General features: G+C 36.3%; 1 protein-coding gene across 11 annotated transcripts in view; it reads left to right on the top strand.

Annotated features, from left to right (window-relative positions):
- The window catches only part of TRPM6 (transient receptor potential cation channel subfamily M member 6), a 94,768-nt gene that overhangs the window by 16,378 nt on the left and 53,492 nt on the right, over positions 1–24,898 (top strand). For 9 of the 11 annotated variants that reach the window (XR_014880368.1, XM_085213008.1, XM_085213006.1 and 6 more), the window contains exons 2-11: positions 7,295–7,374; positions 8,184–8,222; positions 13,321–13,498; positions 13,888–14,101; positions 16,060–16,184; positions 16,946–17,117; positions 18,328–18,502; positions 19,487–19,610; positions 20,378–20,450; positions 20,567–20,667. Coding sequence is in view for 10 of the 11 variants with exons in the window: in XM_085213008.1 (XP_085069134.1) it covers positions 7,295–7,374; positions 8,184–8,222; positions 13,321–13,498; positions 13,888–14,101; positions 16,060–16,184; positions 16,946–17,117; positions 18,328–18,502; positions 19,487–19,610; positions 20,378–20,450; positions 20,567–20,667 (1,281 nt within the window). In the remaining variant the exon portion in view is untranslated. The other 2 variants (XM_085213009.1, XM_085213010.1) reach the window with 2 other exon arrangements.

Raw genomic sequence — 24,898 nt, 5'->3', positions numbered from 1 at the left:
TCAGTGCAACTGTGCTGAGCTGAAAGTACTTGTAGAGCCGTGTTATTTTATGTATTTTTCCAAAATGTTATGTCTTTGGTGATAGCAGAAGGGCTTGCTTGATTAACTGATAAGCTTAAAATAGTAAGAATTATTGGTCAAAGGCCTAGTCCTTCATTCTGTGGGCTAAGTGTTCCATCAGCTTGCTAGTTCTGTGTTCCAGGGATCAAACTAGAGCTTCTTCAACAGTAACAAGGAGATAATTTTCTGTTTAGTATTTCCTGTGTTTTGTTGCCATGGCCCAACTGGTATTTGCATTCAGAAATGTTCTTGTTGTCTTGTGCGGTCAACTCTGAGATGAGAAGCAGTGTGTTGGAAAGCTCATTACTGTCGAAGGGGTTTTCTTTCATTTGCTGCGTTTGGGACTGCAGTTTTGGAAACATTTTTATGAGCCTTCAATTTAAGACAGCAATCCAGAAAGGCAGTTAGGCATGCATGCTTTACTTTTATGTGCAGTTGGCTAAGTGTGAAGGTAAATGCCGCAGTATGACATTGGTAGAAGACTGAATTTGTGTATTCCTGAGAAGCTGATAGACTCCTTTTGTGCTAGGAAAATCATCTGAAGTCTCTTATCTGCTTGGTTGGAGATTCTTAGCAAGTTCTTTTGCCTCTCCATAACCTGGGTCTATATTTAGCCTACTAGCACAGGTGACTCTTATTTTACTGTACGTAACAACAAAGAATTGGGAATAAACAGCTGATACAGTTAAATGGACTACTAGGAAAAAATCACAGAGCTTCTACTGAAATCGTTCTTTACTTTTAAAAAGAGGAAAAAAAGAATCCATAGCTATGGAGTCCCTGCAAAAGTGGCTTGGGAGTAACTGGCAGTTGTCTTTCATAATTGGATATTTCACTGTTGAATAGTAAGGCATTCTAATAGAGTGTTCTGCACAGTGCTTCTGAGATTCTTCTCAAAATGTAGTGATGACAGTTTTCTTACAAATTCAATTACTTATAATGTAGTATTTTCACAGATGTACAGAGTTTTAAACACTTGAGCAAAGGAGTGAGTAAAAAAAATTGAAAAAGCAAAAGATACTTGTTAGTAACAGATGAACCGATATACTGCAGTGATGAAAGCTGGGAGGAACCACAGCATTTCTGTGTTGTAAAGCCAGGCTTCTGCCTTCCAACAATGTAGCCTGAACAGGAGGAAATTTTAGAATCCTGGGTGTTTGTTGGAAACCTCATGTTTGGTTCATATTGCACACTCTGGTGTTTTACAATGCACTTCTGTCCTATGTCAATCTAAAGTGGCGTTCTTTGTTATGAACAGTTACTTTGTATGAACATTACTTCATACCATAAGTGTGTATGTAATGGAAACTAAGGAGGAGAGTTCCTACCCCGAGACAGTATGTTGAAGTTTGAAATCTTTCATGCTGGCAGTAATTTAGCTGTCACCTTGGGGAGTAGAAATATTGTTTAAGTCCTACATTTCACATAAGAATTATTATGCATGAAATTACAATATCTACAAGACCTCTCTAGATTTTATAGCTCTACAAGCATTCCAGGACACAGTGTTAAAAAAGACATAAATTGGCTGACAGGCTGAGCTCTTGTGAAACAGTTTTGAGTGTTAACTTTCAAGAAGTCTGGCTGCATTTCAGGTACCTGGCGTTCTTGCAAGTGACTTGCTTCATGTCTAGTTAATTTTTAAAAGGGTTTAAAATGTTTTAGGATACTGTGCTGAATGTGGAGGCCGTGTGGAGGCCACTACAGGAGTAGTGGCAATGCTGAGAAGTTCCTCTTTCCTTCTCCTCACTTTGTGTTTGAGTAAAGGCTGGTCACATACTCCCTTAGGTTCATTTCTCTCAGCTTTCACCTGATAATGGTAGCTCCCTCCTTTCTAGGCACCAAAAATCACTCTTAGATCTTTTGGGTCTATTTCTTGACATCAGTAACAGTAATAAAACAGACAGTAATAACTGTTCTTTGCAGCTACTCTGGAGTGTGGGGCAAATGTATCAGCCCCATAATTATCTGTTGCTACTAAATGAGTATTTGCTTTCACCTCATCATTTTAATGATAACAAAACATTTCTTAACTAGAAACAGTGCAGTTATATCTTGTTTTGCAGTGATTCTGCCGTATCTGCTCAGCTTTTTAAAAATATTGATTCTAAGAGTTAAGATCTTTAGGAATACTTTTTGAGCATATGAGCCATTGTGATATGGCTTAGAAAAGTGGTTATACACAGTGGATTCTGTTAGGCTTTGGAGAACTGTTTGCCTTCCTGCTGGTCTGGGATTTTATGTTTTGCCTTCTTGCACCCCCAACCAACAGGAGTTTGAAAGAAATAAGCATTGTGGAGGTTCTCTGAATTTTAGTCTCTTGCTCTCTTTCTTTACTACTGGAAACCTTACCTCTGTGAAACCAAATTTGACCTGAGAGTGTCCCTTTAATACCATATTATGTAAGAATCTCAGACACTAAATATACTGGAGAAGTGATTAAAAGTGGTTTTCTAAAAACTACTCATGTGCCTTAAATTTCAGAGCCAAAGTCTTCCCACTCCATTGACTAAATCAGGCTAGAAATCTCCAAAGCCTCTTCTGTGGCACGGAAGCATAAGCAACAACCCTAATCCTTAGACTGGTAAGAAATGAGAAGGCAAATCTCCCAAATAAGGTTTCAAGATTTTCTAGGAGGAAAATTGCAATATAAACATTGCTTTCAGTCTTCAGTATATCAGAAAATAAATTTCTAAATCATAAACAATAGATAGATCTATTTTTGTGATAGAAAGAGTGCTTGGTGATCGTGACTGAGATATATATATGTACACCTCACTTATAGTGAAGGAAGAAGTTTTAATCTGTTGTTGAAGTTTAACTGAATGATGACACTTCTGAAATGTTTTAAGAGAGAAATATACATATTACAGTGGTGTTTCAAAAAGCTAGGAACCAAGATCAGACAGATCAAACAGCAGATGAGAAGTCTCCTCTTTTCATTCTTACTTGCCCAGTCCTGAATTCACAGGTTGCTGTAGAGAGCATGAAAGTTTAAAACTCTTTTCCTGCTTATTAATTTGGACACTTTAGACTGAGGAATGGATGTTATTTTTATGGTATATATTGTACATCAAGCAAAGATTTCATCTGAATTTTATATAATAATGGTAAATGTGTTGCATCTCACAGTGTTTCAGTTTTGAAACTTGCTCATAACAAGGTGAAATACGCTGGTACAAACTTGTATTTCATTTTTTCCTATGGCTGGATTGGAATTTCAGTTTATTTATTTATTTAAGTAAAACTATCTGAAATTTCAGTAAGACAAAAATGATAGAGAATTTGCAAACTAGACTTTTGGCTATGTTTAGTTGCTTCTCATTTGTTATAGAAATAAATATTTAAGGATCTGAAGTGAAGCTAACTCAGATGAGTGTGAGGCTAGGGGTATCTCAGAGACACTATGTGAGGTGCATCTTTGGTGCATCAAGATTCAAGAATCAAATTAATTGAATCATGGCCTTGTTCATTCAAATTAAATGGGAATTTTATCAATGATCCAAGATTGGATTAATGGTATATCAACCAAAACTTGTCAGAATTAGTAGGATTTTTCCAATGGTTTTTGTATACATCGAGTCCAACCCACTGGGATTAGAGCAGTCTGACATAGCATATATTGGTCACTGCCTCATGAGAAAACATGTGGTATTGGATCAAATTGTAAAATGTCGAACAAAGCATCCAGAATTTTAAGCATTTTTACTTTTGTCTTAACTCCCTAACCTCCCTTTTTAGATTCTCTAGAATCTAAACAAAGTAATGTTTAGAACAAGGTATGTTATTTGAGAAAAAAGCCTAGATGTTCAAAAAACTAATAGTAAAGAAGGCTTTTTATCTCCCATGTTACTTGCTGTAAAACTTCAGCAAACTTTATTGTCATCCCTGAAGACTGTAAATTATATTTTGGTTTTAAATAATCACCTCTCTGCCTGTGGCAGGAGAGTTGGAACTTGGTGATACTTCCTTTCCAACTCAAGCTATTCTGTAATTCTGTGATCTAAAGGAGGTAGCATTCCACATGACCTCTACCCTCTTTAAAATTACTTACTGATGTTGTAAATTGTATAATATAGCTTTTTGCTGAGAAACACTAAATTTTGGAGGAAAAACTTCTGTTGATACCATTTTTCAAATGGAGTCACACTTCTGAGCACGTGTGTGTTGCTCATTTGACAGTATGTTTTGCTGTTGCTGTGTAGGCTTATGCAACATGCCCAGTTGTGCTGGGGGTATATACTTTATATTCTTCATTGCTGGCCCTCACACCTGGAAAGATACTTGATTTCCAGAATACATCATGCTGGAGATAGTATAGCTGAGAGGAAGATTGAATAATGCCAACAGCTTGTTCAAAAGTACTTGAACTGCTAGTGCTGTTACTAATCAAAATGACAGCAATGTGAATGTTCTTCTCTCACAAGGCTGAGCATGTTTCCCTAGCAAGTGCTGTGAGGCTTGCCAACCTCTTGGCAATTCCATTACTCCCTCTTCTGTTAATGAAAAGTTTAGTGAAGTTCATTCTTATCCAAGGCATCCCATAAATAAAAAGATTTCTTGTTCCTTAGTTCCAATTGAAAAGCATTACCAGAAATATTAAAGGATTTTAGAGGATCAGAGTCCCAGGGTATTGTAATAGTAGAAACATTTATCTATTTTGCTTGATAGCTCAGACAACTAGAATAAAGTGATTTGGGAAGTGTGAAACAATAACGATTACTAACAAGACTACTATTGAAAAGTTTTTGAAAGCGCTGCATGCCTGCCCTCAAACAATGAAATTTGCTGTATTGCTTCTCAGATTTTTCCTTGGATTTAATTTTTGTCTGATGTCTTCAATAGGTGTATTTCTGAGATGTTTAATATTTCTATATGCCCATGATCTGTCCAGCCCCGAGGATCTTCCATGCTCTTACTTCTTCCTTCTAAGCTCAACCAGACACAATTAAATTAGTTACTCTTGGAAGAATACACACGCATATCAATAGCTGCAAACTTCTTTTTAATAAACTGTTTCATCTTTGTCAATGGGGGACTGATTCAGACTACTTTCTGTGGACTGCTGTTAGTCCTGATGGGAGCTGGGTCTGAACCTGCACACGAGTTGCTGTTTCACCCATATACCTCTTGGTATTCCATAACAAGGTGATTAGCTATGAGTTAATGCAGGAGTATTTAGGGATGTAAAGCTGAAGTAAAAATCCTCAAACAAACCTTTTTTTATTAAGGATCATAATTCTTTTCAGGAGATAATACAGAAGTATTCTTTTTCATAAGAATTATTGCTGAACTCCAACCATAAAAATGCTCTGAGCGCTGTTCTTAATCACTTGTTATAGGGATTCTCACAAATTGAATTCTTCCCTAATTCATTGTAGGAAGGAGACATTTTTTACACAAGTATCAAGAGAAGTACTTACCACAAGTATTTTTGCAAGTTAGGCATATTGCACAGGAGTAATCAGTTTTCAACTTAGAGAATGAATAAGGAGTCAGTGTTTATTTTTTGATTACCATTTGCCTTTCATGCCTAATGATAAAATGAGTAGTTTGAAGTCTGCTCTCCCCATATCTGGAGCTGTAGTTCTGATGGCAGTTTTCCTCCTATCACCAAAAATTTTAAACTTCTATACTTCATGATCACCAAGAAAGCCACTAATTTCCTCTTCACTCACAAGACCTTCTCTGCTTACAGACACAAAAAATCCAGGAGGGAACCATTCCTAGTTGCATCCCTTTGTGTCTGTACTAAAAAGTTTTCATCAAAATGTTTTAGGAATCTCCTGGATCTCTTTATGTCTGTTTGTATCAGCTGATGTTCCTAGATAACGTCTGGCAAGTTGAAGTCACCCATAAGGACAAAGGCAGCCAATCTAGAGATATCTCTAAGTTCCTTAAAGAATTATTCATAGATGTTGTCACCTTGGCTAGGGGGTCCATAGCAGAAATTGTTTTCGAGAAAGGTGCATCCCACCAGGCATCATCAGTCCTGGTGTTGTTTAGATTACCCCACAATCAAGAAACCTAAAATTCTGCTGGTAATACCAGCTTTGGAGCTACATATTGACTAGCTGGGTCTGCCTGTTCTTTTACTATCAATACTGATACAGGAAGGATAGAAAGGAACACTGCCTGTGCCCTTGCTCCTTTATCCTTAATCACCCCAAAGTCCTGAAGTCCCATTTGATTGACCTTGGAATTCTTTTTGATATCTCATTGTTGCTGACGTGAATAGTGGTTAATAGTCAGGGGGCTGTACCAACCTAGTGAGTTTCCTAGTAACATCTCTTACTTGGGCCCCAGGGAGGCAGCAGACTTCCCTGTAGGTCTTTTCTAGTTGGCATATTAGGTCCTCTGGGACTTGCCTATGATAGAAATGCTTCTTGTCAGAGGTGGTTGTAATATGGATGTTAGGATGCTGGTCTGTCAAGTTCCAGAGCTCCATATCTGTTGTCTGAGAGTGTCTTGAAGGGTGGGGTAGGCAGATTGGAAGTTTTTCTGCTGCCCCAAGCAGAAACCTACTTCCATTCACCTCTGTCCAATAGGTCCCTCTTTCTCCCTCGTGGTGAGAGTGTAGGAGATCCTTTCATTCTTGTGGTCTGATTGGCTAGAATAGAAAGAAGTTCTTTGAAAAAAATCTGTGTACATTGGCGATTCGGTTCAGTTCATTCAGCTACAACAGCTTTCTTTGTGGCAGTATCACAGTGGGGAAACTTCACCTGACACACTCTAAATGCAGTCCAGTCTGTGTTCCCCGTCTTCTGTACTGCAGCATAGTCCTAGTTCAGTAAACATGTAACCAGGATGCGTCAATTCTGAAATCTCTTATAATAATAAAACAGGAAGGAGTAAACAGTGTCTTTCAGGTAAAAATGAAATAATGCCTTTGTGCACAGTATCAGTTTTAGTAATATTGCTATTTGTTAGTCTTCTATCAGAATATGCAGTGCTTTCAGTTACATGTATGTGACCCTCTAAATCATTTTCATGTTTACTACTGAAGAATAGGAATATATTTTAGGATACATATTTCTAAGAAAAAAAAGTTTGGGAGTGAAGGGCTTGTACAATTCAGAGCTACAGTTTCAGCTAATAGCATTTGTTTTTATTTGACATTGTGATGGAAATTATTTGGAATTAGGCATATACAGCAGTCTAAACTTTGTAGAGCAATGTTTTGCTTTGTGTTCTAAAGTTAAGTAATATAATTATGTTTGAAATGTCTTTTCAGACACCCAAATCTTGGATAGAAGAAGTCTTCAGTAAAAGAGAATGTGCAAACATTATTCCCTATTTGAAAGACCCTCACAGGTAAAACAATGACTTCCATTTCTTTCTGTTGAATTTAGAAAGAAACAGAGTTCACTCTTATGGGTGTTTTGTGAAGCTTGGGTGCAATTCTTTCCATCTTTACAATACTACCGTTGGTGATTTTCATAGGTCCTCTCACCAATACATTTTAAATGTTGCTGTTCATTTGAATTAGAAGTTATAAACAGTTAACCTTCCATGCCTTCCTGGACATCATGCTATCGAATAACTAAAACTGTGTTATGTCATCCAAATTAAAGAGAAAAAATGTAGCATGCTTCTGATATTGAACTACTGCTGCACAGAAATCCATAATCCTGTACTACTGTTTTCTCCCATCCTCGAAATATTGCCTACTGTTGATCAAAGTCTTATGAGACACAGGTTTCCACTCAGTTTGACATAGAATGTGAAAAGAGTAAGGAAAAGATCAAACTCTTAAGCAATTCTGTGGGTACTGGTTAAAAAAACACTCCAGACTGTATCTAATGGAAGCTGCTGCCTAAATATGCTCAGCAAGATCATGTCTTGATGTGAACTTGTAATTTGTATTATGTTGTTTTGAACACATGGATTGTGTAGACAATAGAGAACTCATCTTTGAAATGCAGATGGAATATATATTTTCAGATGTAACATGCAAACCAAATCACTGAAGTTATCTAGTAGTTCTGCCAGTGGTTAATACAGAAGAAGACAACCTTTAATTCTGATGGTAAGAATTTTGTCAAAGATGAATTTATATTCTATGATTATTACAGATGTTTTCTTTTGTACATGCATATATTAATTATTTATCTTTATCTCAGATGTCTTGCAGGATGCCAGGTGTGCCAGAATTTAATCAGGTAACTGCAAAAATAATGTACATATGATTTTTGTAATGATCTAAAGCTATCAATGGACATTCCTACTCTAGGAAGAAACAAAACAACAAAATCCTTCCTCTTACTATGTCAGAACACCATTTCTGGGAACCTGGAGGGAAGGTTTACCATAAACCCAGGTAACATAAATTGCACAATAAACTTTAACTTGCTTGCAGTAGAAAATTTTATCCAAATAACTTCTGTGAATGAGTTTATCTTTATGTTCGGCCTGTATCCTGGATGATAAAAGGAGATAAAAGGAAGGCAATGGGAAACAGTAAGAATCAGGAAAGGAGGAGAATCTAAATAAAAAGAGAAGAAAGAGGGCAATGGAAACATCTTTGATGACAGAATTTCTGAAGATTTCACTGGGCATCCACACCTTCAACAAGCAACAAAAATTACATTATTCTGTTACTTTTAACTGGCTTTTATATTTTTTGAGCAGCTAGTCTTTGTAGCTTATATTAACTAGTTGGTTTCCAAACAAAATTCTTTGCTCAGCTGCTATCCCGAAACACCTTTTGATATTGTATGTTTATGGTAATAAATAGTTACTAGAACAAAAATTTAACTTTTCTTTGCATTTGTTTTGTATTAAAGGCTTTTGAAAGCTGAAGCACCAGAAAACAATGGGTGTCCTCCAGTAAATGAGGACTAGGAAACTGGTAAAAATTGGCCATGTCATTTGCATGAACAAGATTATTTGTTTTTTTAATGTTGCATTTAACATTTTTCAGCTGGACTAGATGATCTTTGAAGGTCCTTTCTGATGGAACTAAAGTACTCTATTCTATTCTACTCTATTCTGATGTTTGTTTCACTTCTAAGACTTATATGAAACAAGAATCACATTTTCCAAAAAGCAAATAAATTACTTCTGTGAATCACATTGCTGAAAATGATGAATACACAGAATAACATTGGTCTTAAAACTAAAGCAAATGATCTGTGCAAAAAGAATGGTTGCTTTGAGAAGAAGAAAAGAGATTCTAAGATTTTTTGCAAACTTTTTAGAACTAGAAATGCTGTAAAGATTTTATTGCTTCCTGATAATTTGGTGATACTTTGGCGTGTATGTAAGCTGACGTTAACTTGTGCTTCAAACTGAAGCTAGCTTGTGCTTATACCTTTAGGGCTATGTATGCAAAGTAAAGGAGTACTTAGGGTATAATTACATGGTTTAATCTGATTTAAGTTAATACCACAGCAATCCTGTAGTTCTGTGCCATCTCCCTTACCATGTTGTTAGTTGGCATGAGAAGCTCACTGGTATGAAAACTAACCTGAGGGAAAAAAAAAGAAAAAAAAAAAAAAAGCTTTCATCAAATCAGTCTTCTAATGAAACTGTTCAGTTGCATGAATGCCATTATACTAAGAAAAGAAGGAAAAGAAACTGAAAGTGTGCACCTCATAAAGTGTGTTCATTTTTCTCTTTCAACCTTCTTTGTAGAGAAATTCCATACCTTTGCATTTTTAGTTGTTTCTTTTACTATTTGGTGAACATTTTCCTGTGTATCATGTATGTCCCTCTTTCTACATGTGCAGAATGTATTGGTTGTCTGATGTTTGTTTCAGCCAGCTATTATTTTTGGTTACGGTTCCTCAAATATTAAAAGTTCTTTTCTACCTGTATATCTTAAACTACACTCAGAGCTCTGTTACAGAAGAATTTTCCTATTCTTAACAAGGAGAAGTAATTTTCATCTGAGCATTATAATTGCTTATACTCTACTTATTAGATCAGCTGTGAAGTCAGCTTGAGATCTGCAGTTTTCCACATAGTTCAAAGTTGACGTGAATGAACTTGACACCTATTATAATTTGACCCAATATCATAGTATCATAGGCAATTGAAATCTTTTAGTGGTTTCTTATTTGTAGGAAACTTCTATGGTTTGCAAACTGTTTATGACTGGGTTATGCAAGTATTTGCTAAGTAGAATAATTCTGTTAAGTAGATCCTAATGAAATTTGAGAAACTTACTGCTTCTCTGTTGAAATTACCTCAATTTACTGTTCGTAAGAGTTGATAAATGCATGCCAGACTGAACCTCGACCAGCCTCATTGGTTGAGTATTCAGGAATGCAGTACTTCTAGATCCTTGCACATTTGAGATGGTTTCACAAGTTGTCTCTCTCTGACCTTTAGGGCACGTTTATGCCTAGTCATACTGTGGGCTGCATCAAAAGAAGCATGACCAGCAGATTGAGGGAAGTTATTATCCTGCTCTACTTCTTGCTAGTGAGACCCCACTTAAAGCACTTCATTCAGATCGGGGATCCCAGCATGGACCTGCTGAAGTGAGATATTAGAGATGCCACATGGATGATCAGATGGCTGAGGCACCTATTCTACAAAGAGAGGCTGATGGAGCTGAGGATTTTTAGTCTGGAGAAGAGGAGGCTCCAGAGAGATGTGACTGTTGGCATTAAGTACTTAAGAAGGTCCTACAGAAAAAATGTGGAGAGTTTCTTTTTCTGGAAGTGTAGTGATTGGACTAAGCAGTAATGGTGTTAAAGTGAAAAGGACAGATTTAGATTAGACAGGAGGAAAAAATTCTTCATTATGAGTGTTATGAAGCAGTGGAACAGGTTGCACAGAGAGGCTATGGATCTGTGGAAATGTTCAAGGCCAGGATGAATGGAACTTTGGGAAAACTGATCTAAGTATTAACAAATGTACAAAGGCATCAGCCAGCACCATCAGCACCTTGGGGTGCAGCCCAGCAGGTCTCAGGGATGTGTGTGGCTCCAGTGCTCTGAAGCAATCCCTAGCTTGACCACTATCATTGGTCAGAGCACTATCCAAGTGCAGAGCACAAAAGTTTATGGAAAAGCAAAACAAAGCCAAACAGATGTGTGTAATGTACTTTCTAGTCTCTTGATCTTGGCTTTTGACCTCCCTGTTCAGGGAGGCATTAGCACTTTGTCCATTCCTCCTATTTGACTCAAGAGACTGAGCATGCCAACTTGGGGTGGAGCATGAGCTGTTCAGGAAATACCAGGGTTTTTTAGTTCATACTTCCTGTTATGACTATCTCCAAGATAAAAACAAGTGCACATACTCTGCAGTGCATGTGTGAGGTCCACGTGCAGTTCCTTCGCTGTCTGCAGAGTGTATTTGAACTGTTCTGAGTGCATCTCACCTGTGGGCATATTTGCATTCAAACATTAGATATGCAGTGAAAATACTGCTAATGATGAAAATTGGTCAATGTTCATCAGGCCTGTCAATTTCAAGGTTAGTGCAGTTATTTGTTATGTCAGTTGATTGCTTTCCGTAGGATTTCTGATTTAAAAAGTAAGCTCTTGCTGTTCTAAGGGCCACTGACATGATTGCTCCCTGTACGGAGCAGTAATATGTGGGACATCATCTTGTTTTCTTATTTGATGGTGATTTACTCTGTGAACTGAAATTAATTCAGATTTTAGAAAATGTAATCCACTGCTAATAAGTCTGAATGCTTTTCAGTGCTGTTCTTGCAAGCACTGGCTTGCAATTTGTTGATTCTAATTGTGTAATGTAGTGTACTAGTTAAATAAAGGAAGTTAATGTACTATTTAGATGAGACTGCTTTAGTTTTACTGTATTCCAAAATGACTCTTGGATAAAAGAATTTGTTTCAGTGAGATAGCTGTAGGAGTAGTACACTGGCTACAAGATATTTTCAGGACTAAAAATAATAGGGTTTCCACAGACTTGCTCATCTTTTCTCTAAAGGATATTTTTTTATGGATATTTTGCTGTTACCCTGGAGTCCCCAGAAGAAAAAAAAAAAGAAAAAAAATGAGAAAATGATGGAGCAAGGAGGCTAATTCCTCAGCTGTAAGGAAATTTATCCTCTAAAGACCAATAATTTAATTGAAAATGCCTCTTTTTCTTGTCCTTTAAGTTACATGCAGAGAGCCATGAACAAACATGTGGATAAACTTGGCTTCATGTTTTTTATAGGCAAGTGTTGTCCAAAGCTGCTTTCCTTGTGTTTCCTGCCTTTGCAGCTATGTTGCTCTGAAATGCTTTTTAAAAAGTATGCCTGTATAGCACCTCTGAGTGAAGTCTGAGCCTGCTATTTGACAGCACTTAAAATGTCAGCAATGATCTTCCGTTTGTGTTGAATCCTCAGTTTCCTGTAATAGCTATTTAATTGCATATCTGTAGGAGACTTGGCTTATTTGTTAAGCTCTAGCTTGGATACTTTTGTATAGTTCATAAGTCTTGTCCTGGATTGTCTATGAGAAGGCAAAATTACCATGAATATTGCTTTTGGAATAAGGTTTATAGATGACTAGTTTGTTTCAGCAGTTCCTGTGCCTCTTACGCTATTCCCTGTTTTTATTTTTATTTTTCTTTCTTTCTTTTTTTTCCTGTCACTAACGGTATGTTAGCATCTAAAATGTCTAAAAGAAAACCAGAATGTCAGATATAGCTATAAATATATCAAATTTAATCCTGTAGAACGGATTGGAGCCTGTTGAGGTCCATATGATAGTAATACTGATTGAAATTGGAGTCTGAGTTATTCACCCTCTTGCTAATCTTAAATGTAACTGAGCTTCTGTTATATTCCCCTTAATAATGCATATATTTATTTTGTATATTTGTTTTGCTGGTGTCCTGGAGTTAGTGTAGAGGTCTCTTTAGACCGAGAGCTGCTGCTCTCATTCACAGTCGTGATTGTAGCTCCTAGATCTTTCTTCAGCACCTAGAATAACCTGTTACAATAGCTATAGCAAATTTCAGTGTTCTAAAATATCTTACAGAAGACTCCAGTAAATCTGAGCTGCATAGCTCAGGTCAGAATTAACTTGTGGATAAACTGTCAAACTGGTATCAGTGTTCCCCAGGAGCAGAACAAATGATGTATCCAGCAAAACATTTTTATTATTTTAATTCTATGTCATTTTACCATCACTGAGATTTTTTAGCTGAGTTCACTTTTGTTTTATTTAATGTCAGAATGCTACAATATCCTTCTTTGCAGAATAGAGTTTGGGCTACTCTGGTGGAGATCCTAAATCTTTGCATAAGTGTATGTAATATAAAATTGTTTTTTAATTTTATTTTTAATGTGAGATGTTGCTGTGGAAGGCTGATTGGAGATCACCCAGGAGTACACGGTAGCTGGCCTGTTTGTCAGACTGCTCTGCAGAGAGATGAAGAATGGTCTGTGCAAAAACACACAAAGACAAGCCCAACAGATGCATTTGGTACAATCAATTTTCAAGATGGAGATCACACATACCATGCCAAGGTTTGCCTGTAATTTGATTCCTACTGATTGCTGGGTTTATTTGTCTGCTTTCTTTTTATAATTTCCCTGGAAGAAGGGCAAAGAGTGACACCGGTGACTATAGGCTGGTTTGTTTTAAAAGAGCAGGAGGAACCTGAAAGTAACAGAAGTTGGTGTATGTGCATAATATCTTTATGTTGAACTTCACCACAATTAACAGTAGCTGCTTGTCTTGCTGCCTGTCTTGTTCACTTACGTGCTTCTGTGCAATCACGTTAACAGTATTATAAAAATTCGAATCTAGCACAAAGTCTTTAAGATGCTAGAGCTGAGAACTTGGTAAGATGTTGCAGTTTCTTCTCTTAGAGTATTTCAGTGATGTTTATTTTATCTGTGATTATTTCTTTCAGTACATTAGACTCTCTTATGATAGCAGTTTGGATCAACTGTTGCACCTGATGGTTAATGAATGGCAGATGGAGTTGCCAAAGCTAGTCATCTCTGTTCATGGAGGTACTGAAAATTTCAAACTTCCCTCAAAGGTCAAGCAGGTTTTCAGTAAAGGATTGGTGAAGGCTGCTGAGACTACAGGAGCATGGATCATTACTGAAGGCATCAACAGTGGTAGTGTAATTTTTCTTATTGGTTCAGTCTTCCTCTGGTCTTCTTTCTGTGTGTATGTATATATGAACATATATGTTTGGGGCAAATATAATGAAATTGTTAGTTTTATAATTTGTGGTACTTTTTTACACAGTAAAACATTTTTGTTTTAGGAGCCACGCATCGTTGAAAGACAAACTATGTATGCCTTTGCTATTGACAGGCATTCTGATTTATTTATTTATTATTAAACAGCAATGTATTCCACAAGTAGTAAGAAACATAGTATCAACAATGTAGATAACAAGAGCTTACTTACAGTCAATTTTATATGCTTCATTAAAATATTTAGTTTCTGATGATGTGAGGAGCTTTTCTGAACTTTTGAAATTTTCAAATCTATATTTAACTTTTTTTTTTTTTCACTAGGAGGGTTTTTAATTATGATAATCCGTACAGTGAAACTTATTAGCCTATTATCCTTTCAAAAACTGAGGTGGTTGGTCAGCCACAGAACTGAAATAATTTTACTTCTTTATCTTTTATTCAGCCCAGTGACCCTATGGGGGACCCACCCTGTATGTAAATAATAAAGTTTTTATGATTAGATAGAAAGTATGATTGGCATGTAGAGGGGTATTATTAACTAACAAAATTGAGTTTGAAGCATTGGGTCATTATGTTTGAACCTTACAATTACAGCAGTTCATATCAAGTATACAAACAGGGAGCATGGTTTATTTCTGGTTAAAACATAACCAAAGAATACAATATGTAGGTTGCTCTGAAAGTAATTCATCCTATTTATTTCCATGGAAACTGCAACAGATACAAAGAGTAGAATAACACTTTGATAGAGGAAATTCTCAGCTACAGAACACTGTTTTTCAACACAGTTACTACCATTAGCTATGCATTTTTTGCCTGTGATGAACAAAAGCCTGCATGCCAGACTCATCACAATCTTCACCAATAGAGGTGACCTGCTGTTTCACAGCTGCTATGACAATGTCATAGCTAGGAAAGTGTTGTCTGTGGAGTCCATCTTTCCCAAATAGATGGAAGTCAGAAAGTGCCTAATCCACACTATAACAGAGGTGTGGTAGGACAGCCCAGCCAATATTGGCAATATACTCCACAGTCTACAAACTGGTACGGAGCCTGATATGTTATCATGTTGCAAGAGATGTTGAATTCACAGCTCTGCAGACTGCTGTTTTGACTTGGGCTCATAGTGGTGACATGACATCTCATCACTGGTAATGATGCAATCTGGGAAATGGTTGCCTTCAGCACAGTATTGGTCCAGTAGGTCTTGACAAACTTGTGTACGGTGTTCTTTCTATTCCAGGTGTGAACACCTGGTCAAAACTTTTTAATATTCCATTGTTGCCACCATTATTTTCAATATTTTCAATTATTTTCAATTATTTTCAATGCATTCAGCTCTGTACACAGTTCCCTGATCGTAATCCACTGATTTGTGTGGATGAGCTAATCAAGATGCTCTTCATTCTGTGGTATGAAAACTGTGCATGGCTGTCCATTACATGGCTTGTCTTTCATGCTGCTGTTGGTGCTGCTGATATGCACCACTCACCACCTCTTCGTGCTGACATTCACTTGTTGGTCTCTACAAGCTTTCAGTAAGCATCAACAAATGTCAGTGGATGCCACTTTTTTTCTGCGTGGAGGAATTCAATGCTTTATATGGAGAAATTCAATGGTGTCAGATGCTGTTTTGTAAGACTGCCCCTCTGTTGGCGTCTTTCTCATGGCAACAAAATTGAACAGAGTATTAGTGGAAAGATTCGACCTCTACTGTCCTGCCACTAACATCTGCCTTTTACATTGTAGGCCAACATAACAAAATAAGAGGCATTATTTCAGGGCGGCTGTCAGGCAGGGTACTCCTTCAGTTATTGTCCTGTAGTAAGTCTCAAATGCAAACAAAAAGTTATGGTTAATTATCTGTTTAGGAGTGTCCAGACACGTGGGGGATGCACTGAAAGGACGTGCCTCACCATACTTGAGAAAGATCTGTGCTGTTGGGATCCCCCCATGGGGTATCATTGAGAACCAGAGGGATCTCATTGGGAAAGATGTGAGTTTGATGCATTTTAATAATAAAAACCACGCTTGAGCAATGCTTTAGCTTTCTTTCACTTTATTTTATGCTTGCTTCATTTCACTAGTTTGATATTCTTTCTTAGCAGCAGAGATTTAGGTTTTCCTCAGGGGCAGAATTCTGTGGCATGTTGAGACAGTGCATTCTGTTTTTCTTATGTAAATGGATAGTTCTAAAATATTTTTTCTTATTTTTTTGAAAGATTGCAGTTAAATAGGTAATTTTCTTGTGGATGCAAATTATGCATTTCTATACACATGTGATGTAGGATAAGGAATAAGATTAATTGTATATGCGAAAAGGCTAATAACATGTGATTTTTATTCATACATTAGAATTTTAAGTCAGTGCCAGTGTGAGGATGCAGTCTATGTAACTGTTTAAAGACACTTGACACGAAAGGCAAAATCATTCCTGATGAATGGTAACGTACATGTTTTTATTGAAAATACACTCAGGAGAAAAGTGCCATTGTGTTTTGACTATTGCAGTGAAACGATGTCAGTATCTCTTAATAAGGGCTGCAAGTCTGCCTAATCAGAAATGCATTCTGGCTATAAACACTGTTGCTGTTAAGATCATATTAAATGATCTTGAGTTGTTACTTGAGCAACAAAAAACATGATAGAGACTTTATTTGGACTATGATATGATGGAGAAATACACACAGATGAGGCAACATGCCTGGTGATATTTCACTGGTTTCTGTGAATTACTTTTTATTTTGCTTTTTATAGGTAGTTTGCCTGTACCAAACTCTTGGAAACCCCCTCAGCAAATTAAGTACCCTCAACAACATGCATTCTCATTTTCTAATGGCAGATGATGGGACAGTAGGCAAGTATGGGAATGAAATGATGCTCAGGAGGAATTTGGAGAAGTATTTGTCACATCAAAAAATACACACAAGTAGGTATTGCCATGATCAGCTTTATCACAGAAAATACTGTCTAAAAAGTCATGGAGGTATTTGACATTTCCTGTCATCTTCTCTTGTGTGTAATGCTTAGGGACATGGTTTAATGGTGTAACTGTTAATATTAAACTGATCTTAAAGGCCTTTTCCAATGCGGATGATTCTACAGTTCATTTGTGATGGATTTCACTGTGGTTGAAAATTGCCCAGTGCAAGTTTCTCAAATTCTGAGTATCAGAAAAAATGGAAAGAGTAGTATTCTCATGAAGCTTTATGGATTGGAATTAACACATCTTTTGTCCATAGTATGACCACTGACCATTTGCTCACCATGCACAGTTTTGCATAGTTTCTATCTAAGCACCAGATAGTTTTGCCAGGTGGAACACTGTCATTTCTTACTTTTAACCTCATTAAAATCTATCACTGTGACCTCCCCATGTTCAGAGGCAAAGACTGGTTGCAAAAGGAATACTTAGATCTAGTGTTTCTGTTTCTCAGATTGTGCAAATTTCATTGTTTGCCTATGCAGTAATTGAATTGTAGTATAGAAATTATCAAGGAAATATTTATTATACAGATGAGTATTTCCTTTTAAGGACTAGATTGTATAAGTCATTTGTGGAAATTCATTCTTACACAATGATTTAAATCTTTAAGCATTTTATAAAAACATCAGCTGAATTGTGATATTGAATCTTTGTTTTCCGTATCTGTTTACAGAATAGTATTTAGAGACAACTCACTTTGTAATATTTTGTATTTAGAACTTCTAAATCAATTTCTGACATTTTTTCATGTTAGGAGAAATTCTAAGTTAGAATTACTTTTTTTTTTTTTAAATTTATTTCTATTATACCTTACTTGACATTTATTTTAGATTATTAAGAGGAATACCCGCTGGAGTACAATGAGAAAATCCCTAAAAAAAATACCAAACTACTTTTCTGTTTGTTCAGGTAACAAAAAGGGTATGGGCCACCTTTAAAACATCATTACTGTGTACTGTGAAAATCATTCATAGAAAAATTAGGTCAAACAGGAGATGCTGGACACATGATTTCCTCTCTGTTGAACTACATACTTTCTATGAGACTCCATCATGTATAGTCCATCCGGCAATGATCTTATCTCCTGATGATGTGGTTTTTTTGTGTGCACAACTGAGACCTAGTTGTAACTGGTAGGTGTGTTTTGAAACAGGAATGGGCCAAGGTGTACCCGTAGTTGGGTTGGTGGTGGAAGGAGATGCCAATGTGATTCCAATGGTGTGGGAGTATGTAAGGACCAGCCCACCTGTCCCTGTGGTGGTCTATGAGGGCACTGGCAGAGCTGCTGATATTCTGGCTTTCACCCACAAACACACAGGTGATACAGGGTGAGTAGTGCATGATCTGCCATGCTGGAGGGCTCTAAAAATGCCCAAACAGCAGAGATGATTTCTAATGCTTCTAATACCATTAGAGTGGGTTAGTGAATGTAGGCAGTGAGGACTGAGGTAGAAAGAGGAGTGATGTGCCTTGCGTTTGGCTTTGATTAACCCAGTATTAATCTGTAATTCTTGCTGTGATTGTTTTGTCATCTCCAGTGCAGCCTTGACTGAAGACTCTACATTAAACCTATTTTGATGCCAATTTTGTATCCAAAATGAAAATAAATAAATGTGTGAACTTGTGTAGCAAATTAATTTTTTTTGTGAAAGTCAAAAGGGCTTTTTACATAAAAGTTAATTAAAAAAAAAAAACGAACTGGATTTGTTCATCTTTGTAAAAGATGACAACTTAGTAAACTTCAGTTATTCATTGTATAAATGCATTACTAATTTATTTATTATATTAATATCCTTTTCTGAGCATACTATTTTTCTCTAACATGTTGCAATGAGAACTTTTTTCACTTCATTTCCTTCCATATTTCTTTATCTTTAAAAAGAACTTCTGGTCATTTGAACAGGAGAGAAGAATATGAACAACAATGTTAGCAGAGAGAAATAAGGGGAAAATGAGTGTAGGAAAAAAGAGATGCATTAAGATTAATAAACAAATAGTGAGGAATTGAATTTATTTATAAATTATTATGAAGGAATGAAGATGATTGCTAAAGTTTCAGAGATTGTTTGCTCTATATGCACAGACGGTCCCTGTCTCATTTCTTTTATTTCCAGTATATATTCCAGAGCAAATATCTGTGTGAATATTAACTGATGTTATAGGATATCTTTGCCTTCTTTTATTGGATGAAGAAAGCAGTAAGACAGCAGAGAAGTGTCTCTGCTCAGCACAGTTTCCTCCTCTTCCTTAGGTGTTGTTTGAACTGGGGAGAAGTAGCCAACAATATTTTAGCTTGTGTATCTCTTTTTCAGAGAGCTGTGCCCTCAAATGAAGGAGGAGGTTTTAGTAATGATTCGAAACATGTTTAGTTTGGGACAGAAACAGTCCAGTCATCTATTTCACATTTTGATGGAATGCATGGAGCACAGAAAGTCTGTGAGTGGGATTCATGCTCTGACTTTATAATATATTCATCTGCTGTAATCTTTTTTGCCCTTTTTGTGTTGGATTGACACCACAGTTGTAAACGTAATAATGTTATCCCTAAAATAAAGGTAACACAAAAGAGTCTGTGCTAATTTATATCTTAGGCAGCTCCACAGAGGCTGCTTAGTTAACTTTGGAAGTCTCCGTGGCTGCTTTATTTTCACAAGAAAGATAAAGTAATTTTTACTTTTTAAATATTTAGTAGTGTTTTCTTTGTAATTTGGAACTGTTTATTCTTCCACTCATAACAGTATTGTGTTTGAATTTGTTACAGAGTATAGGGATTTTCAAAATATGCTGGCATGTTTAGTGGCTTGTGAGCTCATTTAGGGCTGCCAAATATTTGTTTTAGGAATAATGACAGAGTACTAAAATGGAAACTATCCAATCTGTTCTTGTTATTATTTGTTTTAATTTGCTAAAGTATCTGGTCTCTACTTGGAAGTTGAGTAGTTATTTATCATATTGCATTTTTATATTTCAGAGCTTTAAAGCTAATTGAAAGGAAATAGACTCATGTTATTATGCAGCAGGTTGATGGCAGTTGGTCTTGGATGCTATTGCATTACAAGCAAAATGGTACATTTCCTTTGCGAAACAAAGGAAAATTAGTCTGGGCTTTGCCAGTGTTTATGTTGAAGTGTGTATGATTTAATCTACCAGAGCCAAGAAGAAATAATCACACCTCAAATAGTGTACTTCTGCAATTCTAACAGATAATTATACTTGATGTGGAGTCTGAAGAACATCAAGACATTGATTTGTCAGTTCTAACTGCACTCCTGAAAGGTACATATTTGAAAATACAGTTCTTGTCTGACATGCAGTCTTGTCAGCTTACCTTTTCAAAGCAAAGGATTATTATTGATTGTGCAAACGGCTGGGTTTTTTTGCTTGTTTCCTAGGTACAAGTATGTCTGCATCGGATCAGCTGGATTTGGCATTGGCTTGGAACCAGCTAGATATTGCCAAGAAACATATATTGGTTTATGGACAACACTGGAAGGTACTTTTATGTTTTATTTTTTTCACAGTGTCTTTACATTTTGTTGTGATGACTGATTTTCCATAATTTGCATTTGTCAGGCTCTAGCTAAGGAGTTTGGCTAAGGAGTAAGCTATGGTGCTTGGCTCTGATTTGGAGAGTCATTGTCCTTAAAACTTCGAAGTGTTCAACTGCAGAGGGCATCACATGAAGAATCAAATGCTGTGTTTACCTAGAAAAGAGTTTCTAAAATTCCTATAGTTTTCACTGCTAGCCTTTTGAAATAGCTTCAGTGATCCATCTGGATGTATATTTTTCAAGCCTGTGTTGACAATACCTGATGGTTATGGGCATTTCTTTGTAATCCAGGTACATTTTTTTTCCTGAAAGACTTAACTATGAAGGAGTGTTGTCTCTGTTTTCCTAGATCTAAGAAATTAGGATCTTCCAGGATCAATATTGAATACTTTATGGTATTGACAGGTAGAAAAAACTGTTGTTAGTATGGCATTGTGGCTCAGCTTTGCAGAAAAAGACCTGGCAGACCAAGGTTAACATGAGTCAGCAGCCCTTGCCATTTAGCAGGCTAAGGCCTAATAGTATTTTTAGCTGTGTTGGGCAGTGCTGCTAGCAGATCCTGAAAGGTGATCGCTCCACTCTACTGAGGCGTTGCTGAGGCTGCACTTGGACTGTGTCCATTTCTGGGCCCCAAGTGCAAGAGAGATATGGACCTACTGGAGGGAGTCCAACATAGGACCACAAAGACGATTAAGAAACTGGAATATCTCTCCTATTAGGAAATACTGAGAGTGCTGGGACTTCCCACTGATTTCAAAAGTAAATATTTTCTGAAAGAAATGACATCTGAAGCTCCCAAAAGTACATTTTAAGTAAGTTTTGCCTCTAAGTATTACAATGTTGATTTTGCTATTCCAAGAACTTTCCAGACTAAATTTGGTATAACGGACAGTGAGTATATGTATTTTGCTAATTGACTAAGTTGATTGCTTAACACAAAAAAAGACTTGAATTTATTGGTCACTAGTCTATACACTTTCAGTGCACTTTATATCACTTTTTATACAACTTCTGTGGTGTACAGAGCTAAATATGTGACTATTATGTTTGAGATGTTTGGGCATCTGTGAATTAAATTTCTTTCCTCTGCGGGCTCAGTTCACTATCCATGAACTGTTGGTGATCATAGAATAATCTTGAGGAAAAAAATAAATGGTAAGAACAGTGTTGAGTGCTCACTGAAAAATAAAGAAGGAATTTTCCCAGTTATTTTTTGGTGTTTGAATAGTGTGCAAATGATAAAGGATGATCCAAGCCTGGAACAATAAGGCTAGATCAAAATGTTGAATAGCTGCCTGCTGAGTGAGCGTCATTCACTGTGTGAACTGAATTAGCTGGTTTCCCCTCTAGGAAAACACTGTATATGACTGTGAGTACAATGAGTAGCTGTACCATTATTCATGGTGATGAATTATTTGATAGCTTTTGAGTGATTGACCACATCACCTTAATAGTATTTCTGCAACAGAGACTTTTGTTTTTATGAGATACAAAAAAAGAAGATATGGAAAAGATTTGTGTATAAACTAGTATGCGTGCATATTTTTGCCTTAATTATTTATTTTTATTTATTTTTATTTTTTTGGAAATATGCTATTATGTTTTGACCCTATAAAGGCAACTGATTTCTTTTCCAGTATCTTCATTCAAGGTCTGTTTTATAACATGTATATTTCTTTATTTGCATTTACTTAGTTGTTTGCTTCTGGCAGTTCTTCAGTCTCACTGTGAGCTGTTGATAAACTTTATCTGCACTATCTGTGTAAGATGTTAAGGAAGAGCAGACAGCATCTATTCTTTCTGTTTTAAAATCTATGCTATTGCAGTTGCTGAAGTATTAAGCTTTTGCCATTTTTATCTCTGAAAATGTATTCTAACAAAGCCTGTGAGTCTGCGTCGTTCATTCATATTTATATATGTGGCAGGTTAAACCTATTTTGACCTGTAAATTAATATAACTGATATAAAAAATTAAGAGGGAAAGCTGAGATCTTAAACTAAGAATGTTAGATGTCAATGGCTGTTTGCTGTGTGATAATTTCATTTGATGCTATCTCTTCTTTGAGATGTGGGGAATAATGAGTATCAGTTTCATAGTCCCTGCATATCAGTAAACTAACCAGTGGTGTACCCACTATTCAAGACGGGGTTCTTCCTTGAGATATTTGGTGAAAAAGAAATATTTTTATATGATTCTGCATTAATTTAAGCATAAATAAATTGAATAGTATTTGTGCACTGAGTATTTTCTGAGGTACTTTCAAGGCTGATATTGTGCAAGTAGATTTTTTTTTTTTTACTTAAGTGCACAGTATTTCATGTTTGCCAATATTAAATTTCATCTCTTTTTTGTTGTTGTTGTTGTTGTTGGTTTGTTGGCCCCATATGGTGAGATTTTTCTGTACTTCTTCACAGTCAGTTTAGCTACTATGAGTATTTTTTGCCAAAGCAGTATTCAATATGTGGGATTTTCTCAATGTCCTTTTTTCTTGCCGCCTGGTTAGCTGTTAGTCAATTAGAAGACTTTCTGCCTTGTGACCACATAATTTATTTAGAACTCTTTTAAGAAAGCCATTGCTAACATAGTTTATGGGGATACAAATATGCTGTGACAATCAGAAAGCCTTATTCTCAATGTCCATGTAAAAATTCTAGTAGTTATGATTTCATTCTATGAAATAACTGTCTTGCTTTCTTTTACTCTATTGTATTTACTCATGTCTCTATTATTGGTTTTTCATAACATATTTTAATTATATTTCTCCTCAGAAAGTTCTGACAGTATTAACATACATAGATTGACAACTTTCTTTTGTCTATTTTAAAAAATTAGCATATTTTTCTACCATTTTCTATTATGCTATTAGTAGGGCTAATTTCAGCTGTTTCTGCTTCCTGAGAGTGGGAATCACCTGGTACTGACAATTTGCTACCATTTTATTGATGACTTCTAAAATCTTTTCTACTGTCAGATTAATTTGACACAGTTCCTTAGATTTATTAGCTCTAAAGAAAACTTTGTTGTAGGAGCTTTCCTACTACATTGTGTAGTTTGGAATGAGGCAGTGAATCAATTTACTGTGTCTGCAATAACCTTATGTCTTTTCATATTTCTTTTACACCTTGATCATCTTCTGGTCTTATGGATTTGCTGGCAATTCTCCTGCTCCCCTCCTCTGTTTCAGATATGTTTAAAAAAAAATCTGTCTGTGTGTTCCTATCTGTTTCAGTACATTCGTTTGGCATCATTTTGAATGAAAAGTCATTGTCAAATAATGAATACGTTCTCCCCTTCAAGTAAGATTTAAAGAACTTGTAATAAACAACTCTTATGTCCAACTCTTGCTTGTCCAACATATTCTTGTAAATTTTCTTCAAATTAAGGAGGAAACAATCTTAAATAACAGTATTTTCTTCATAAATTGTAAAAAGGACAAAACATATATATGCAAGTCTTTCTTGTTTTTTGACCTAGATGCTCACTCAGCCAGTGCAATTGTAAGGATATACAGTTTGTGCACAATTACTGCAGCTGGATGTTGAAATTTTTGAACAGATTTTTAATCATCCATTTAAGCGAGTGACTATTCATGCAGACATAGTATTTTTTTGTGCATTTAAGTGCTTTAAGGAAGTGTGTGACTATGCACGAATTGTGAACATTTTTTTTTAGCACTCTGGTCTTAAAAGTTGAGAAGTAAGGATTATGACCAGCTGTAACAATGTTTCTGCTTAAAGGTAATCTCAGTCTCTAATGGACTTTACAACAAAGAGTGTCATTCTAGGAGTTACTAGATTGCTGTATACCTCAGCAGTCATGCTTTCTGTGCCAGGAGTAACTGCTCCAGGAAATTTGATACAAGAATAAACTGTGAGATATTTCTAAAAGAAACACGAGTAATTCAGGAACACTGCACAAGGCTAGATAGTGATAGGACAAGGGTTTTAAACTGAGACGGGGAGGTTTAGGTTAGATATTAGGAGGAAGTTTTTCACACAGAGGGTGTTGACACACTGGAACAGCCTATCCAAGGAGGCTGTGGATGCCCCATCCCTGGAGGCGTTCAAGGCCAGGCTGGATGTGGCTTTGGGCAGCCTGGTCTGGTTGGTGACCCTGCATATATCAGAGGGGTTGAAACTAGATGATCATTGTGGTCCTTTTCAACCCAGGCCA

The sequence above is a fragment of the Meleagris gallopavo genome, chromosome Z (genome assembly GCF_905368555.1).
Source record: "Meleagris gallopavo chromosome Z, MGAL_WU_HG_1.1, whole genome shotgun sequence".
NCBI lineage: Eukaryota > Metazoa > Chordata > Aves > Galliformes > Phasianidae > Meleagris > Meleagris gallopavo.
The sequence above is the reverse complement of the archived record's forward strand: the minus strand, read 5'-3'. Positions and strand labels throughout refer to the sequence as shown.